The sequence below is a fragment of the Vigna unguiculata genome, chromosome 9 (genome assembly GCF_004118075.2).
Source record: "Vigna unguiculata cultivar IT97K-499-35 chromosome 9, ASM411807v1, whole genome shotgun sequence".
Lineage (NCBI taxonomy): Eukaryota > Viridiplantae > Streptophyta > Magnoliopsida > Fabales > Fabaceae > Vigna > Vigna unguiculata.
The window spans coordinates 35,228,967-35,250,845 of NC_040287.1; the positions used below are offsets into that span (position 1 = coordinate 35,228,967).

The 21,879-nt window shown below is 29.5% G+C and overlaps 1 protein-coding gene across 1 annotated transcript; it reads left to right on the top strand.

Moving 5' to 3' along the window:
* Positions 1 to 4,544: 4,544 nt before the first annotated feature.
* Positions 4,545 to 5,996, top strand: LOC114162435 (purine permease 1-like). Its single transcript, XM_028046324.1, has 2 exons — positions 4,545 to 5,351; positions 5,422 to 5,996. The coding sequence occupies exons 1-2, from the start codon at positions 4,620 to 4,622 to the stop codon at positions 5,779 to 5,781; spliced, it is 1,092 nt and encodes a 363-aa protein (XP_027902125.1). The 5' UTR covers positions 4,545 to 4,619; the 3' UTR covers positions 5,782 to 5,996.
* Positions 5,997 to 21,879: the final 15,883 nt, after the last annotated feature.

Here is a 21,879-nt window from a genome sequence, read left to right on the forward strand (position 1 = left end):
ATACTTACTCCATACAGGAAATCTAAGTGTGAGTCTAAGTTTCACATTGGGTAAAAATGAGAAAGTGGAGCATCATATAAGAATGAAGACTCATAAACTCATTGTTTTAAATTTTTGGTATAAGAGTGATGTCAATGCCTTATATGATTGAACTTAAGTCTCTCTGGTAAATCCCCTCCTATATAGATCTAACAGGTGATATCAGAGTCAAGTTAGTCTTGGTGACCGGCTCAGACGAACAGTGGTACAAGAAAAAGTACTTGAATATTTGCACGAGGAGAGGGGGAGTGTACCGATATAATAATAGGACAAATGTGTCATATTAAATAAAAATGAAGAAGTGAAACACCATATAAAATTAAAGACTCGTAACCCCACCCCTAAAACTCCGTCAATAGTCATAACACTATTTTTATTTTTATAAGAATTTACATGGACCCAAAAGAACAATCTAATTTTTATTTTATAACACAGGGTTTAAAAGAAACCAATTGAATTTAATTTTCGATTCATGACTCCCATCGATAAATCAATACTTCTGTTTCATTTTTTATTTCTCATATTATAATTTTTATACAACTTATCTTATTTGAAAAAATCCATTCAAACTCATGAAAATGTTTTTCTTTTCACATATAAGCTTGACACTGCAAAAACACTATGAGACAAACAGGTTTAGTAATTCCTTCTTCTTTGTTTGGCTGGCACGTTTTTTTATTGTTGATTTTTTTTCGAAATTTTCAGAGTTTTTTTTTTTATATTTTTGGGTCCTTTGAATAGACTTAAATTTCCCATTTTACTCTTTTTTTCTTTCAGTTTTTCATAACTTTAAAATTGGGATGGTTTATGCGTCTTTTACTTAATTTTTGCAGTGGTGTTTTTGAATACAAGGTATTTTTTCTTGGGACGAGCCCCATTCTTGACTCAGATGTATTTTTGTAATCTCAACATTGTAATTACAAATTTATTTTTTAAAATATTATAGTTATATTTTTAATTTTAACATTTTTTTATATCAATAAGTTACTACAGTTTTATTTAATTTCACTATTTTATTAGGGTTTTACATGGTAAATATATTGTTTATTATTTGAATTTTTATTTTATCTATTATTTTTTATTTTAATAATAAAAATACAGTTAACTATATTTATTACAATTATATATATATATATATATATTTAATTTCAGTAACTATAATATTTTATTTAATTTTAGTATTTTAATTACAAATATATTTTTATTACAATTTTATGACATTTTAAATTTCAGTAACTATTAAACTTTCAATTAATTTTAAATTTTTTATTACAATTTTATATGATAGATATATTTTTTATTATTTATAATTTTATTTTATCTATTACTTCTTATTTTAATATTAAAAATATAAATAATTTATTTCATTAAGGTTTTATATACAACTAGATATAATTTTAATTCCAATAATTACTAAAATCTTATTTAACTTTAATATTTTCATTATATATATGTTTTTATTGCAGTATTTTTAATTTTATTAACTACTACAGTTTTAGTTAATTTCAATATTTTTATTGATATTAAAGTAGATCAAGTTTTTATTATTTTTTATTTTATTTTATCTTTTATTATTCTAGTATTAAAAATACAAGTTACTAATTTTCTTACATTTTTATATAGTTGATATATTTTAAATTTTAATAAATATTACGGTTGTATTTTATTTCAATATTTTCATTACAAATATGTGTTTTTTTGCAATTTTATATAGAAGTTAGATTTTTAATTTCAATAATTATTACAATTTTATTGAATTCCAATATTTTTATCATACATATATATATATATATATATATATATATTATTTATAATTTTATTTCATTTATAATTTATTTCAATATTTTTATTACAGTTTTATATGTAAAACCTTAACTAATGCTATTTTATAAGTCTGTGATTTAAAAAGAGTAAAACCTGATTATTTTAATATAAATAATTTTGTTATAGATGAATTTTATTATTTTAAAAATACACATTTTCTTTATAAAATACTTTTATAAAATTTTCTAATTTTTCTTCTTTTTACAAATTCTTGTTATTTATTTGTCTAATTGAAAATATGAGATCATAGGATCACTCCCGACGAACTCTTCAATTTGGATTGATTAGTTTATATGTTCACGTAAGTTTAGTTTCAATCATTCTTTCTTATTCTCTTTTGTTTTCTGTTGCATGTAACTTGTAAGCCTTTATCTGCTTGCATGTGTCTTTTTAATCTTCTATATGAGTATTTCTTGATTAGTGATCATAACGTGTGATGTTTTTAGGTGTAAATAGAGCATCTTATAGAGTTAAAAATATTTTGGTGTTTTTAAAGTTGTTTAAGTTGGATAACAAAAGGAAAACTTGTTTTTCTTTATTCTGTGCGAATTTGATAGATTTGATGTTTTACATGTTGATAAAATCTAAACTATCGGATGAATTTGAATTGATGTCTAATATTTGATGTAAATTTAGTGTGTTATATATTTGACTTAAAAGTTTATTTTGGTCAAGTGGAATTTTATGTTGATGTAGAAACTTAAAATTTGATCAATTTTATTATTAAATTAATACTGTTAACATTATTCAAAGATTATAATTATCAAATCTAAAGTGTGTTTTTTTCTTTGACATATTTTACTACTTGAATTTGACTCATTATTTAACATCTTTACATTATATTTATTAACCCTAAAGATATAAAAAAATTATAAATATAATACATTTATCACATGATTATGAGCTTTTTTTAAATTTGAAACTAAAATTACACTACTAATACCAAGTCAACTCAAATTTCAATCACCAATTTTAATTTATTCTGTTAATTTATTAAGTGAACTCATATGAATTACATTGACTTTTTCATTACTTTGCTAAGAATAATTGTTACTTCCAATTTATATGATATAGTTTAATTCAAAATGTGCTATAAATAAAATAAATATCAAACCACATTCATTTCTATCATCATTTATTATTCCATACGTTTTCATTAAATGCTTTTAGATAATTATTTAATTATTCCTTTATAAAATTATAAATTCATTTAATAACATGTCTACGTACTATATACGATTATAGCATTTACATCTACATATACTAAATTCATATTAAAAAAAATATTTATCTATCATAAAAGTCAACAAACCGAATTAATTTTCTCTGATTCAATGTCTGGTTTTGCAAAACCTGAGCGGAGAAGGAAGTACAGCAAATAGATACTAGACTCAATCTTGTTTTTACACTCACTTTTAACATTGTCTTTCGTTATTTTTATTTTATAAATATGAAAGTTTATCTTTTTAATTAATTTAATTATTTTTTTTTCAAAGTGTTAAATTGATCCTTCAATTTTTGTAAGTTTCAATTTGGTCTCGATTTTAAAAAAATTCATACAATTTGATCTTTTTGTTAAATTACTTGAAGTGAATCAATGATTTTTTATAAAAATTGGTATTATGATTATGTTAATTACATCAATAAAGCAAATCATCGTTATTAACAATTTCAATTTTGATGAAAAAATTTTCATGTGTCAAGAAATTTAACGAAAAAAACTACATTGCATCACTTTTTCAAAAATCGAGACCAAATTAAAACTTAAAAAAACTGAAAAACCAATACGACACTTTTGAAAAAAAATAGGGTCTAAAAGATTAATTAAACCTTTTTAATTCTATAATTTATATCAAATGAATATAATATATGTTCCTATCATACTCAATAGTCTCACATTGCTTAAAAGTCCAGACTTAGACTGTTTAAATACCTCTACCTCTTACCATTTATGACACATCTTTTAAGACAATCACAACGGAGCATTGATTTCAAAGCGAACAATAGTTCAAATGAGGGATGGTAGATCTATATCATTGCTTAATAAAAAACACAGAAAATTTCATTATCTTTGTCTTCTCATTCACAATGAAACGAAAAACCAAATATACATATTGATCAGTTTCAACTAATGCTAATTGTCCACCCAATATTCAAACAAATCTCCCTGAAGAAACCCTTTCGTCCCTTCTTTTTGTCACATTCTGGCAAATGAATGTATGAACAGGGTTACCACAGCTGTAATGAAACACAATGTGTCGTCCATTGCAAACAACAAATAAAAAAAATCACATTTTAGTTTTCAATATTAAACTCAACTCACTTTTATGTATTAGTATTATTAATCATTGAATATACAATCTAGTGTCTCAATTTAATAGTTATACATAAAGAATTTATTGAATAGATTATTATATATTTTTTATAGACAAAAATTGTTTTTAATCCAATTTTTATGTCCAGAACAAATGCAGTGTAAAAGCAAAACTACACATAAAACCAAATAAACAGATAACATAGAATATGAAGTTTCAGATCAATAATTTAGACGGTTAGTATTTATTCCAGTAGTTGTACGTACTTGTCCAGAAAAAAAGAATAAAAAAAATACAAAATACGGAATATTTAAGAAATGACATTGATTATATTAAAAACACAAAACTATTTAATATAACACCCTAAAACATATCGATAAGCATTTTACATATGTAACATATTTCCAACACCAGAGAAGAAGAAGAGTTAGAACTGCAGCTATGGCGGAAGGAAGCGAAGGAGAGAAAAACAGAACCATGAAACGGCTTCCTCTCATAATAAACTGTCTCTTACTCGCCGTCGGAACCTCCGGCGGCCCCCTCGTTATGCGTCTCTACTTCCTCCGTGGCGGCAAACGCGTCTGGCTTTCAAGCTTCCTCGAGACAGCCGGCTTCCCCTTCATGCTACTTCCCCTCGCCGTCTCTTACTTCCGCCGCCGCGCAGCGGCAGCAGCGGCGGGAACGGCCAAACCCAGTCCGGTCTCGATGAAACCCGCTCTCTTCGCGGCCTCCGTCTTCATCGGAGTCCTCACCGGTCTCGACGACTATCTCTACGCCTACGGCGTGGCGCGCCTCCCCGTGTCCACGTCAGCACTCATCATCGCCACACAACTCGGCTTCACCGCGTTCTTCGCGTTCCTGCTGGTGCGCCAGAAGTTCACCTCGTACTCCGTGAACGCCGTCGTTTTGCTAACAATCGGCGCCGGCATTCTGGCGCTCCACGCCAGCGGAGACCGCCCCCCCGGCGAGTCCATGAAGGCCTACGTCATGGGGTTCGTGACGACAGTAATCGCTGCAGCCTTGTACGGCTTGGTGTTACCCATGGTGGAGTTGGTGTACAAAAAAACCAAACAACCTATTACCTATTCCCTTGTCATGGAGATTCAGTTGGTGATGTGCTTCTCCGCCAGTGTCTTCTGCTTCATCGGCATGATCATTAACAACGACCTTAAGGTATATACTTAACAATATATTAGCCAATTAAATAGTTAATTTTGTTGTTAATGATCTGAATTTATGGCAGGTGATTCCGAGAGAAGCTAAAACGTTCAAGCACGGGGAAGTTAATTACTACGTTGTGTTGGTGGGGAGTGCAATACTATGGCAAGCTTTTTTCTTGGGAGCCATTGGGGTTATTTTTTGTGCCTCTTCTTTGTTTTCTGGTATCTTAATTGCGGTGTTGCTGCCCATAACGGAGGTGTTGGCGGTTATTTTCTACAAAGAGAAGTTTCAAGCGGAGAAGGGTGTTTCTCTGTTGCTGTCGCTCTGGGGAATGGTGTCTTACTTCTATGGGGAGATCAAACATGAGAAGAAGATGAAGAAAAAGAAGAGCAGTGACATTGAAGCAACTATGATGCCTGAATTGGGAATTATTGAAAGATGAGAATGTACTGTTTAGGTTGTTGGTTGTGGTGAAATCGTAGAGAACATTATGGTATAGATTCGTTGACTATGTTTGGGTGTGGTTTCGTCCATAAAAAGTGTGCTCTCACAAAGTAGTCAACATTAAATAAGGATCCTATCTTTGTCCAACCACATTAATGTCCCTGCTACGCCAATCCTTTATTAAAGGTTTCATTCAAATCAATTTTATTCTTTTGGCTTACGTGCATTAAATATATTAAATACTGGTCCCAAATTTTGTAAATTTTAATTCTTATTTTGTTGAGTTGTTTAAAATAATCCTATTTTTTTAAATTGTGGTGAATTTTATTGACGTCGTTTAAAATAATAATAACACTTTATGATATTTTTTAATTTTTTAAAAAAATTTATTTAATATTTTAAATTCTTTTAAAAAGTTATTAATGTGACAAAGTCATAATTATGACATGTGACACCATAAGTGACATGTATCAATCTAGTGTCACTGTTACATCTTAAGTTAGTATCATTGTTATGTGTCAGTGTCTCGTGACTTATATTCAATTCAATCTTAATTTTTGTTAATTTATTCAATTTAGTTTCAATTTTTGTTATTTTTGTTTAATTTTATCTTAATTTTGTTTCATTCCAAAATGACCAAATTTAATCTTTATATAAATGTTATATTGAAAATTTTTATTTTTAGTAAAATTTCAATTATATTAAGTATTTCTTTTCATTATTTTAAATCAACCAAAATCATATTATTGGAAAGAAATTATTATATTTATGTTTGATGTGTGTTACCTGTTTAGAGTTGGTTTTAAAATAATAAAGAATTTTCTTACTAAATTTAAAAATAATGAAGAATTTTCTTTCTAATTTTAAAGATAATAAATAACTTTACTTATAATTTTAACAATAGCGAAAAACTTTCCTTCTAATTTTAGAAATAATTAACAATTTTCTTTATCATTTAAAAAATAATGAAGAATTTTCCTTCTAATTTTAAACTAACTTTTTCCATACTTTTTTACATGTAACAAAAATCAAACATGAATCTAATAATTTTCATACAAAAGTATAGTTAGGTTTGATATAAAAATAATGAAATAAATATTTAATATAAATGTGAATTTTAATAAAAATAAAAATTTTAATATATAAAATTAAATTTGGCCGATTTGGAAATAGACAAAACTATGATTAGATCGAACAAAAATAATGAAAATTGAGACTACATTGAATAAGATTAACAAAAATTGGGACTTGAATGAATATAAGTTACAAGACACTGACACGTGACAATGATACTAACCTGACACCTTGACACGTGATACTACTTTGTCACGTGTCACAATTATGGCTTGCCAAGTGAACAACTTTTTTTTTAATTAAAAAAAAACAAAAAATTCAAAAAGAACTCACAAAATGACATGTTACCCTCCTTTAACAATTTAAGAAGCATTTATAAATAAAATAAAATAGGCCACAGTTTACAAAAATTAAGACTATTTTGATAATTTAAAAAAAAAACAAGATCAAGGTAAAGAAAGTTTTTCTTTACACTAAAAACTAAAAGTTAAGGCAAGATGTTTTACTACAAATTATATATAATGGTTTATTATTGAACTTTCTGATTTGGATCCGATTTTAACTTTTCAATAAATAAATCAAAAATTAATATCGAAATAACTAGCATCACTAATCTAAGAAAAGTTGTCGTATTTTTTGTCCGTAGGTGAATGAAAAAGGTGATGATGACAAGGTAAAATCACGCGACGTATATATTTGACATTCTTAGTTCTTAGTGGTCCTTTTGCTGTTTTGTTTTTTTTTTTTGTTTTATCTTATGATTAGATGATCTGCGAAGAAATTACAATATGTCGTCGTAACGTTATAACACAGAATGATTTAGGATTTGAATGGACTTCTGAATAGGAGAACAATAAGTTAACTACCAAATTTTACAACTTCTTTTTCTACCTAATTTGGCATCTTACGTTTTTCAAAATCCACGTGTGGCAGGGGAGAGAAGACTCACGCAAGTTGAAAACTTTCACATTTGCTTTCTCAGGATTCCACCATCGTCTTCTCCGTTTATTCATTTATTCATCTGTCTTTGTTCGGATGAAAATATTTAATATAATTTAAAATATAAATAATTAAATTAAAAAAATTATTGTTATTGATATTTTCATAGATTATTAATTTTTGAATAAATGTTATTTAAAAATTATTTTTAAATCAGATTAATGTCAATTGACTTTTGTGTCTCTTTTTTTTATTTCTAAATATAATAAAAACACACATGATATTAATTTATTAAAAAATTATCACTCATGGTATTAATTTATTTTTTATTTTGTCAGGTCAAAGAAAAAAAGTTGCGGATCAACACACCAAATGATAATACATCAAGTATTTGAGTCGTCGAGACAAAAGGACTGATGCATCAATAAGTACTTGAGTTCTCGAGGGAATTGAGACTATAGTCTAGGGGTGATTATGGATTGAATTTTTAATGATTCAATCCACATCTATTTTGGATCCAAATAATTGGATTAGATTTCGATCCAAATCCATTTTTTCAAAAAAAGTATATTGGATTTTTTAAAAATCCAGATCCAAATATTTAGATCAAGTTTAAATTCATATCTAAATATTTGGATCAAGTTCACAATACAAAATCCATTTTCATAAAATAAATTCCAATTAAATTTTTAAAACTTGTGTCCATATGACTGACACCATAGAATTTTGCAGATTTTTTGTCGGGACCAATGAGGCCAAATTTCAACATGGGATGAACTTGGATGACTTTCGAACGAATTTCGGTCGGGGACGACGTGACCAAATTTGGACCAAGGTCGACTTGACAAAATTTCAGTCGAGATCGACTTGATTGGATTCGACTGAATTTTGGCCAAGATCGATTTTGCCTAATACGACCAAATTTTGGCCAGAGCCGACTTGGCAAAATATGACCACATTTGGGCAGGGCTTGATCTGTCAAATTTCGGTCAGAGTTGACTCCACTAAATTTGTCGACTAGGACCGACTTGACTGAACATAGCCAATTTTCGATCACAACCAACTAAGTTGAATATAGTCAAATTTCGTTCAAGACTTACTCGACCGAATACGGCTAAATTTGGGCAAGTGCCGACTCGACCAAATTTTGGTCATGACCAACTCGACTGAATTTGGCCAAATTTATGTCAGGATCGACTCGTCTAAATATGACCAAATTTCGGTCACGATCGACTCTCCGAATACGACCATATTCAGGCCAAGACCAACTCAGTCAAATTTTGGTCGTTTGGTCGAGGCCAACACGACCAAATTTTGACCAGAGCTGACTCAACTGAATTCGGTCAAATTTCGGTCGTGGCCAACTCAGTTGAATACGGCTAAATTTCGATCATGACCGACTCATTTGAATACGGCCAAATTTCATTCTAGGCCGTCTTAGCCGAATACGACAAATTTGGGCCAGTGCCGACTCGGCCAAATCTCAATCAGAGCCAACTCGATTGAATTTGACTGAATTTTGATTGGAGCCAACTAGGCTAAAGACAGCCAAATTTTGGTCGCAGTTGTCTTGGCCGAATACGGTCAAATTTTGTCTAGGTCGACTGAACCCAATGCAGTCAAATTTGGGTCGGGGTGAACTCAACCGAATACTTCCAAATTTTGTCCAGGACCAACTGGGCCAAATTTTAATCAGGACCGACTTAACAGAATTTGGCCTAATTCGGACAAATATTGTATAGGGTCACGCCAACTCAATCAAATACGACTAAATTTGGGCTAATCCGTTTCAACTTTTAGCCTAACATAACCAAAAATATAAACTGAAAATTTGGATTGAATATTTTGGATTATCCATTTTGAAAATCTAGATTTAGAATATGGATATACAATCCATAAAATATATAAAATGTAGATCAGATTGATAATCAAATCCAATAAAATGGATTGGATCATAGCAAAAATGGATTGGATCATGAAAATTAGATTTTTTGCTCATCCTTAGTTTAACTTTTCAGATCATCCTCTGCTTCCTTCCGCTCATTTAAGAGTTCAATAAATATAAATTATTGTTGTTATCCTCATAATTTTTATTTTTATGTGTTAAATAAACATTAATTATTACTTTTACCCTCATATTTTTATTCTTTCAATTTTATATGTATTTAATCTCTTTTTATTAATACACTTTTAAACAAGAGTATAATATAAATTTGTTAGTACAAATTTATGGATACATTAACAAATCTTTTATTAAACTTCTAAAATTTTCAATTAAATTGTAAGTTTTAAAGTTTATGAATATAAATTTCAAGATTTAATGTTTACGGTCGTCTCACGTCTAATGTCTCATGTCTCATATCTCACGTCTCACGTCCCACGTCCCACGTCTCACGTCTCACGTCTCGCGTCTCACGTCTCACGTCCCACATTTCACGTCACACGTCCCACGTCGCACGTCCCACGTCGCACGTCTCACGTCCCACGTTCTAGGTCCCACGTCCCATGTCTCACGTATCACGTATCACGTCGCTCGTCTCACGTTTCTCGTTTCATGTTGCACGTCCCATGTCCCTTGTTCCACGTCTCACGTCGTACGTTTCACATCCCTCGTCCCACTCTCGCGTCCCATGCCTCACGCGTCACGTCTTATGTCTCACGTCTCGCGTCCCACGTCGTTTCACATTTCATGTCTCACGTCTGACGTTCCACGTCTTACGTTTCACGTTTCACGTCTCAAGTTTCACGTCGCACGTTCCACGTGTCACGTTTCACGTCCACGTGTCATGTCTCACGTCTGACGTTCCACGTCCTACGTTTCACGTCTCATGTCGCACGTTCCACGTCTCACGTCTCACGTTCCACGTCTCATCTCCGATGTCCCAAGTCGCACGTTGCATGTCTCATGTCCCACGTCTCACGTCTTACGTCTTTCGTCTCACGTCTCACGTCGCACGTCCCACGTGTTACGTCTCACGTTTCATGTCTCTCGTCCCACGTTGTCTCACGTCCCACGTCTTACGTCAAACATCTTACGTCTCACGTCCTACGTCCCACGTTTCACGTCCCACGTCTCATGTCGCACGTCCTACGTTCCACGTCTCACCTTCCACGTCTCACATTATCACACTGAAATATTTGATTCTTTCATAAAATAATGGTGCTTTGGTTTACTGATTGCCGTATAGCTAAGGTTCTTATTTGTTGTTTATTCTTCTTCAAGTTTCTTATTGATCGAAAGATGAGAAAGTGCATTATTTTACCAGAAATAGGAAAGCTAACCTTATGCAACAACAATAATTTGAAACTTTAGCATATGTCTGCTATCATTACATTACATTAAATGTTGACATACAATATTTTTTTATTGGTTTTTTTTTTCTCACATTCAATATGCTAAGAGACGTGTCACAAAATTCTAATCAAGGGTGGGCAAAAAATCCATTTTTTATAATCCAATCTATTTTTTTATGATCTAATCCATTTAATATCTATTTTATTAAAAATTCAATCCATTTAAAATCCATTTTATTGGATATGAATATCAATTTGATATATATTTTGTATATTTTATGAATTGCATATTCATTCCCTAAATCTAGATTTTCAAAATGGATAATCCAAAATATCAAATCCAAATTTTTAGTTTATATTTTTGGTTAGGTTAGGCTTAAAGTTGAGACTGACTAGTCCAAATTTAGTCGTATTTGATTGAGTTGGCGTGACCCTATACAAAATTTGGCCTAATTCTGTCAAGTTGGTCTCGATCAAAATTTGGTCCAACTGGTGTTGGACAAAATTTGGAAGTATTTGGTTGAGTTCACCCCGACTCAAATTTCACTGCATTGGCTTGAGTCGACCTAGACAAAATTTGACCGTATTCGGTCGAGACAATCGCGACCAAAATTTAGTTGTATTCAGCCTAGTTGGCTCCAGTCAAAATTTGGTCGAATTCAATTGAGTTGGCCCCGATTGAGATTTGGCCGAGTCAACCCTAACCCAAATTTGGTCGTATTTGGCTGAGACGACCTAGGGTGAAATTTGGCCGTATTCAAATAAGTCGGTCACGATCGAAATTTGGTTGTATTCAACTGAGTCGGCCACAACCAAAATTCGACCGAATTCAGTTGAGTCGGCTCCGGTCAAATTTTGGTCTCGGTCAAAATTCAGTCGTGTTGTCCTCGACCAAAATTTGACCGCGTTGGTCCTGACCTGAATTTGGTCGTATTCGGCAAAGTTAATCGCGGCCGAAATTTTGTCATTTTTAGGCGAGTTAGTCCTAACCTAAATTTGGCCAAATTCAATCGAGTTGGTCATGACCAAAATTTGGTCAAGTCGACACTTGCCCAAATTTAGTCATATTCGGTCGACTAAGTTCCGAACGAAATTTGACTATATTCAACTTAGTCGGGTGTGATTGAAAATTGGTCATATTCAATCAAGTCGGTCCCGACCAACAAATTTAGTGGAGTCAACTCTGACCGAAATTTGACTGATCAGGACTTGACCCAAATGTGGCCATATTTGGCCAAGTCGGCTCTGGCCAAAATTTGGTCGTATTAGGTAAAATAAGCCTTGGCCGAAATTTAGTTGAATCTAGTCAAGTCGATCTCGATTGAAATTTTGTCGAGTCGACCTTAGCCCAAATTTGGTCACGTCGTCCCCAACCGAAATTCGTTCGAAAGTCATCCAAGTTCATCCCATGCTGAAATTTGGTCTCGTTGGCCTCGACAAAAAATCTGTCACATTCTATGGTGTCAGCCTATCGAAAATCTAATCCACATCCATTTTGGATCCAAATAATGGATGTGGATCCAAATTTGTGTCCATAGGGCTGACAACAAAGAATTTGACAGATTTGGTCGAATACTTCATAATTTTATCCAGGACCAACTGGGTCAAATCTCGATCGGGACCGACTTGACAGAATTTGGCCTAATTCGGTCAAATTATGTACAAGATCATGCCACCTCAATCAAATACGACTAAATTTGGGCTAGTTCGTCTCAACCTTTAGCCTAACCTAACAAAAAATATAAAGTGAAAATTTGGATTGGATATTTTGGATTATCCATTTTGAAAATCTAGATTTCGAGAATGGATATCCAATCCATAAAATTGATAAAATGTAGATTAGATTGATATCCACATCCAATAAAATGGATTTTAAATGGATTGGATTTTTAATAGAATTGATATTAAATGGATTGGATCATAGAAAAAATGAATTGGATCATAAAAATTGGATTTTTTGTCCACCCTTACTATAGTCTATAAATTAGTTGCAACAATGGATTCCCATCTCCACATGAATGGCGATCCCACGGTATAGAGTTCACCAACTAAAGTACACCAACTAATTTGATTAAATAATTTTATGTCTCATTCTTGTGACGAGGTGTACTATAAATTGTGACAATAATTAGGTTGAGATTTATGCATTGTTATGCTTATATATATATATATATATATATATATATATATATATATATATTCACACACACACACACACACACCTCTCATCCAGTGACAATTATCGTAGGGATGTGAGTCACAAACCATCCTTTGAGGGTTTACCTAGTGAGTGTGATGGTGGGATCGTTGTTGTGAGACGTGAACAAGTATCTAAGTGACAGTTATGAAACAAGATACAGGCACAAGGTCCTAACGTGCATCCATTGTACATATAATAAAAACTAATATTGTATGTGTTATTTACTATAACTCGATATAGGGGATATAACTCAAGACAATTAAGTCTCTGCATTTTCTCGAGTGAAAGTTTATAAGGACTAATGCTCAAATCCGAAAAGTTCCTTACGTTGAACTACAATATTTTGTTTTAAAAGATGATATGTTTTGTTTATTTTATTTTTTAAATTATGTGGAGATTTTGGAAATATTTAATATAATTTTAAAAAATAAATAATTAAAATAAAAATCCTACTATTATTCGTGATTTTATGAACTATTGATTTGATGAGTAAATGTTATTTATGGATAAAAGATTTTTTAGATTGATTAGAAATTATTCTTGTTTAAATCAAAAATCAAATTGATGGCAATTGACTTCCGTATCTCTCTTTTCTACTTTTAAATATCATCAAGGTGCGTGCGGGAAAACAGGGAAAACACACAACAATAGTAGAGTTCTTACAAAGGTGTTTTGTCTCCTTCTTTTCTTCCTTGTATTATCTATTAAAAAAGTGATGTTCATAAAATTCAGAGATCATTCGCTGCACTCGATTGATCTTGCTACCATATCGGAAGATCCCATGATCTTTCTCATCAAATAGACTAAAATGTCAACACAAACATTCATTGCAAATCTAGCACTTATGAACCAGCAACATAAATAGACAATAGAACATTTGAATTGAATTAACTACTAAACAATTAACAACAAAAGGTATGGAATTTAAAGGATATATATAGTATGGGAACTAGACAACTTTTGTAAACAACTAGTGGAGGCTCCATAAACTTTCATAGTAAACTTGCAAAACTTAGTATAATATATTAAATAACATAAGGCTTAAATAGTCCCTATTTTCGATGTGTTTGTTCAATTTGATCATCATTTTCGTTTTGTGTTCAATTAGATCATCACTTTTGTCAAATTTTGTCATTTTCACTAACGATGTTTAAATAGTTAACGTTTTTGAACAATAAGGGTGTGTTCGTTTGAGAGGATGAATTTGACAGAGAGTGAATGAATGTATTTGAGTAGATTTGCATGAAGTTGAGTGAATGAATTTGAAGGTGAAGTTTATGAAAGTTTGTGAATAATATGATAAATAAAAAAAATATTTTAATAGATTAAAATATAAAGTTACTATTTTACCCTCATAGTTAAAATAAACATATTATTTTTATTTAATATTATTATTTTTACTATTATTAAATATTATTATTATTCTTTATTTTTTAACATTATTATTATATTATATTATATTATTACTATTATTTAATCACAGGAGATGAATATAAAAGATAACCTAGAACATGGTGTGAGATAGGACATTATGGTAAAATATCAATTTGTCTTTGCAAATCTCTTTATTTTGGTGAGATCCTGATCCAACATATCATCTCTCACACTCGCTTACACATCCTTGTAAACAAACAACCTTCATCTCTGCAAATCTTCGCTCTTAAATCTGTATGCATACTATATCTGCAGAAGAGAACAAAGCCTAAATGTCACATGTAAGCTCCTAATTTTTTAATTTTTTTTTAATTTCAAAAAAATTGTCCACATATCAAGTCACAATTGGGCCACATGTGAATGTCCGTGCCACTTTCAGTTTGTGGTTGTATTATTATTTTTTTGTTGAATTTAGTCCCGATATTCGTTATTTTTGTCCAATTCAGTTTCTATATTTGTTATTTTTGTTTAATTTAATTCCAGTGTTTGTTAAAATGAAATAATTTGTTCCTTTCCAAATTAAGATCAAATTTAATTTTTTTATAAATATTATATATTTATTTTTAAAATTGACATTATTATTAATTATTTTTGAAATTCAATTATAAATTATTATATTTAAATATTAATTGAATATCATTTTTAGATTCAACATATAATATAATTATTTAAAATATTATTAAAATATAATTATTAAATGTTTAAAAAATATATATTAATATTTGTCAAATTGACATTTAAATATAAAATATTTAATATTTTTATTGCATTTTAGATATTAAAATCTAAAATGTTTTATATTTAAATGTTAATTTTATAAATATTAATTTAATTTTCTAAAATACTTATAATATTTATAATATTTTTAAATATTAATTTTAAAAGTATCAGTATTTTAGAATATAAATATTAGAAAAAAATTTAATAATTATTTTCTAATAATATTTTAAATAATTGTATTTTATTTAACAATTAAATTTAATAACTATATTCAGTTTATAATTAAATTTAATATTTATAATTGAATTTCAAAAATAATTAATAAAAATGTGTATTTTAGAAAAAATATTACTATAATTTTTATAAAAGTTATTAAATTTGGTGTCAATTTGAAAGGGACAAAAATAATTCATTTTAACTAAACCTTGGATAAAAATGAACAAAAATATTGAATATAGGGACTAAATGGAACAAAAATAATGAATATAAGAACCAAATTGAAAAAAAAATAACACATCATCAAACTGACACATGACACTGATATTATCACTGTGATACAATTATAAATTGACACGGGGACAATTTTTTTTAAAATTAAAAAAAATTAAGAAAAATTAAAAAAAAAAATCAAGAGCTGACACGTGACATGTATTGTTCAAACACGTTATTTATTTAAACATCATTTGTAAAAAGGACCAAATTAACAAAGATTTGACGAAATCAAGAACCTAATTAAACGCAAAACGAAAATGAGAACTAAATTAAAAAAAAAAACAATAAAAATAGAGGTCAAATATATATTGAAGTCATAACATAATAATATTAAACATATCAACTTTGTAAAGAAAAATAGTAAACTACATTAATAAAATAACAAAATTTGCAAGTACATTACTACTAACAAAAGATCAAACTACACCAAATCAAGCATAAATAATTTAAACCCGAGTTCTTAAAGTGATAGTATTTAAAAAACGAAAAAATGACTAATGTCTTCAAATCTCCATGTCCAATGACATCATCTCCAAAATCACCATCTCTAGTGAGTTTTTTCTTAGATGACAAATGCATCAACAGAATTGGCATCCGATTCCAAATTATGAAGATAAAATACAAATGCAAGTGATTTGTCCTCTTTGTATGAACCTAGAAAACAAAACAAAAAATGATCTTGGAGACATTGCTATCAAAGGATTGGACATCTAAATTTGAAAACACTAGACCTTTATTGCTTTTTTAAGAACTTATGTTCCTTATCAATGAATACTAGTGAACCAAACATGACTGAAACATATAATTAAGCTGCATAATCTCTAGTAGTGAAATAAATCTATTATAAGCACAAAATGATTCCATGTTAAAGAAAGCACGAGCAGAGATAGAAGGAAAAGTTGAAGCATACGAGACAAACCAAATACCAGTCCCAATCAAACTGAAAAGAGAGCCACCACATTAAAAATGAACACTTTTAATTCCAAACTATAAGTGACCTCAAAACTATCCCTCCTTGAACTTCCAAAACCAAACTTCAAAATTCCTTTTGAAGCATTAGTTAGTGTCGTGACTAATCTTGTTAGTTCCTTTCATCTTCCAATTTGAATTGTAGCCTTTGGTTTATAAACCATCTTAGCATTCTTAAACAACGAAGTAACCAACTCCAACAACTAAAAAAAACATTCTTGATAAATATTTAAGTGATACGAATTTGAGTACAAATTCTTTTTAAAAATGAAAGTATGATAGAAGTATATTTCCTAAACATATATAAGAAGAATTTGAGAAAAACATTTACAATTCAAAAGATCTAGTTGAAGATCATAATAACATGTTTCCTTGAAGCTTATAATGTGCTATGAAGGAAAAAACTTAATAAACATGAAGATCATATGCACATTAAAAGATAATTTTTAGAAAAAATAATTTATGTTTCTATGTTTTTGGGCTTTCTTCTAGAAATTAGTTGATGTTTTTATGTTTTTGGGTTTTTTGCTTTCTTTTAAAGTTTTTATATTTTATTAAACTTATGTGTCTATATATAAATTACAAAAAACTAATGTAGACACTTTTAATCATATATTGAATTATATATAGAGTACTAAAATCTAATGTAAACACTTTTAGTCATATATTGAATTTTATTTCATTAAAGAGAGGATCTTCTTGTTATTGACTTAGGTCTCAGGTTCTTATCAAAGATTAACATCGTTGTGGCGAATCTTTACTTCACTTATCAATATGTTAGATTGTAATGTCATTTATCTTTGTGTCTTATTTCATGCTCTTTTTTCTAATTTATTTTTGTCATCTAAAAGATTCAGATCCAAAAACGTAGTACTCTTCCTAGATAGGATATATGACTCAGTTTGATATCTACATTTTTCAAAACATGGAGCAAGGTCAACATTTCATGGATATATGCGCTTGTCTCAATAAAATAATAAAGAACAAGAGCCTACAATGTGTGTCTTAATAAGAAAACTACAATATGGATTATATGCTCTACTAAAGTCCCATGGCACCTAAAAGATGAAGAGATGTAATGCAAAAGAATTTTCTTCCAAGAAAATGGATTTCTTCACTTGTTAATTTTTGGTATAAATACAGATTTGGTATCCTAACTTTTTTGGAAAGTTCAATTTGGTACCCAAACTTTAGGAATGTTCAATTTGGTACCCAGACTTTTTAAACGTGTTTATTTTGGTACCTTCCGTTAAAAACTACATAACGTTGTTTGCCTTCTGTTGAGGTGGTACTGTGCATGACATACATGGCATAAAGAATGGTTCGGCACATGGTTTTTGTGGTAAAAAAAATTGAAGTAAATAATTTGTGAAGTAAAAAAATATAGAATAGCGTTGTTGTCGATTTGGGGCAAAATTAGGGATGTTTAGGGATGTGAAATCGAAAAATTTACAGAAAGGACAATTATGGCAGAAGCTAAATTTGGGAGTTAGGGTTCGGTGGTTAATTTGCGTTCGGTGATCAGAATTAAAGGTGGCCATGTTTAAGGAAATGAAGTTATATATAGTAGCAGTCTCCCTGCATCTGTGTGGTTGGTGGTGATTGGTCATTATGGGCAGAGGCAACCAAACAGTCCCTTCTCACTCTGATGCGATTGCAGAAGGATACGTTCCACTTGATTTTGGCCATGCTCGTCTTCAACAACTCGGTTACAAGCAAGAACTCAAGCGTGGCTTATCGTATGTTTCTCTTCTTTCCATTTTTTCACTGCACTCTTTCTTTTTCTTCTTAAATCTTGCTTTGAACTATGACAGGGTGATTTCGAATTTTGCGTTTTCGTTTTGTATTATTTCGGGGCTAACCGGAGTCACTACTCTTTACAACACTAGGTTGAACTACGGTGGCACTGTTTCCATCGTCTATGGTTGGTTCATTGTCTCTGCTTTGATTTTTTTTTTACCACAAAAATCAAGTGCCGAACCATTCTTTCTGCCACGTATCCCTGCACAGTGCCACCTCAACAAAAGGTAAACGGCGTTATGTAGTCTTTAACGGAAGGTACCAAAATAAATACGTTTAAAAAGTTTGGGTACCAAATTGAACATTCCTAAAGTTCAGGTACCAATTTGAACTTTTCAAAAAAGTTGGGGTACTAAATTTGTATTTATACCTTAATTTTTCTTTGAAGGAAGGGAAGAGAAGGTAATGGAAGAAAAAGGCAACACCAATGAACAGGGCAAACTATTGCAGACAAAAAGCTAAAGATAAAGTGCTTACTCAAAGAGACAAATGAACATATACCACAATAATGAACGTTGAACACTGATTTTTCCTAAAAAAGACACGACCAAAGGGGTACTGAAAACGAATATCGGTCTCACTTTTGAAAAAACTGAATTTTTCTCAATCCAACTCGGCTCGAACCTGTGGTGAGCTGAGTTGGCTTATGGATTGAAACTCATTTTGACATCTCTAAATGCATAAGGGTGAAGCAAACAGAGAAAAAAAAAAACCTTGAACAATATAGATTCAAGTAGTACTGACAACGGATCAGGTCGAGCACCCGTAACTCAATTTGAAAAAAAGAATATTCATATATTATTTATCATATATCTGTTTAAAAAATACTGACAGGTTTTTTTAAAATTCGTGGATATCCATAAATATTTGCATACCTATAAATATTTTAAAAAAATATAATTTTTTTAATTTTTTTAAATAAAATTATAAAAAAATAAATATAACATAAAATAAATTTAACTTAATAAAATATAAATTAAATTTTAATTTTAATTTTTTATAAAAAAAACATCTATAAATAAATATCTGGAGATATTTTTTACATAGGTAGATTCAAACCTCTCGACTGGAACAAGGCACGTAGCGGAAGGAAAAAGAAGGAATCGGAAGGAGCATTGTTGCAAAACGCACGGGTTGAAGCAGGAAACGCTGATTTCAAAAGCTCAAATTTGTCCCTCATTCAATTTACACTGTCTTAGTTACTAAATTTACTTTTTATTTAAAAATTAATGTCAACTCAAAAGGTCGCCACGTCAGGTTGTAATATTATTACTAAAATTTGGTTGCTAGAAAGGTTAAATTGTAATATTGTTACTAAAATTTGGTTGTTAGAAAGGTTAGATTGTATTATTGTGGCTAAAATTTGGTTGTTAGAAAAGTGGTAATATTCATGTCAAATTTGACCATTAGAATATTATTTTCCTTTTAAATATCGGTTTAAGTGTCAACCATTTTACTATGCTTATACATGTTACTTATTATTTTATCATATGTGCGTAGTAATCCAAATTGTTTGTTTTTTCACTCATTTTAATATGAAATTTATTTAAGTTTGAAGTGAAAAAACTATTATAATACTTTAAAGATAAAAGAATATGCTAGGATTTAATTTTAGCTCTAAAAGCAATGTTTCGTCGTAGTAATGATTAATACATTTAAATTAACAAATACAAGTTTATAAAGTTATTTCTTTAAATATAATTTATTTATTTATTTGACAAAAATCATTATGTTCTCATTTAGCGAGAATGACTTCATAATATGTTTTTAATTTACTTTCTATTATTATTATTATTATTATTATTATTATTATTATTATTATTATTATTATTATTATTATTATATACAGAGTTTAAGATTTGAACTAAATACAAACAATTTTATGTTGGTTTTGATTTTTACTAATATGTTTAATTTTATTATTGAGCTCGTTCTGAACATCTTTAAACTTTCTTATTTTATCTAACTTTTGAATAATTTCTTAAACGATTACAAAGTAATGAGAGATAATTTTTTTTTATATTAAGTTATTATTTGAATTAATTTAGATAGGTTGATATGTTTTGAAGGTGATTGTGGGAGTAAACTTGTTTGAGTTATTTTTTTTTTTATATTTTTACAAGACTATTAGCATTTATTGTGATTAATTGGTGATAATGTTTGAATTGGTTTTGGACTATCTAATTTTAAGCTATCAACAATTTATTGATGGTATGACTTGTAAAACATGTTATAATGGATGTTTTAGTTAAAATGACTTGAAACTGTATGAATATGATGGATGTTTGTATTGAGATATTTTTTTAGTTTGGGTTAGTCAATTTGAGTTACACCAATATTATATGAATGTTCTTACCGATTTAAGTGTACTTGAATATGGGTAAGCAGATATCCTTTTTTGTTAAATATTCAGTTGGTCTATATATTTGTTTTGAAAATTTTAAGTATATCCATTTCTATATTTTGATCTTAATTGAGTCTCTATTTTTGAAAATGTAATACAATTTGATCATTTCAGTTAGTATTATACTAAGAAAAGACCTTAAAATTCAAGAGAATCAATCAGAAGACTTTACAGGATATATATTTTATCTTGTAAAAACAATACTTAAATCAAATTCATATAAAAATTTAATATCACTCCAATTAAAAGATATTAAAAACAATTAAGTTATAAGTATGTTTTCCTGGTTATGAGATTTAGCCTTTAATTTTCAACACTTATCCCATATATATTTTATAAAAGGGTTAAATATGTTTTTGCTCCCTCAAGATTCAGTGAATTTTGGAATTAGTCCCTCTATGAAACTTTATACCAATTTAGTCCTTCATCTTTAGAAATGTATGGATTTAGTCCTTCTTACCAAATTTTGTTAAGTTTATTTGACATTTTAAACGCATTTTATCATAATATTTGAGTTAACATTGAAGCGAAAATGTGTCAAACGGTGCAAACAATTCAAATACTATATGAAATGCGCTTGAAACGTCAGATAAACTTAACAATTTTTTGCTAAAAGGACTAAATTCACGCATTTTTAAAGATTAAGGACTAAATTGATATAAAGTTTCGAAGATGGACTAATTCCAAAATCCACTTAAACTTGAAGGACCAAAAACATATTTAACCCTTTATAAAATTAAATTATCTCTTTAGAGTTGTGAGATTATTAT

Bases quoted from the DNA above. Each gene is read 5' to 3' on its own strand.
- LOC114162435 (XM_028046324.1), top strand. From the start codon at position 4,620: ATGGCGGAAGGAAGCGAAGGAGAGAAAAACAGAACCATGAAACGGCTT. The intron at 5,352-5,421 runs GTATATACTTAA...AATTTATGGCAG, and splicing joins TCATTAACAACGACCTTAAG to GTGATTCCGAGAGAAGCTAA.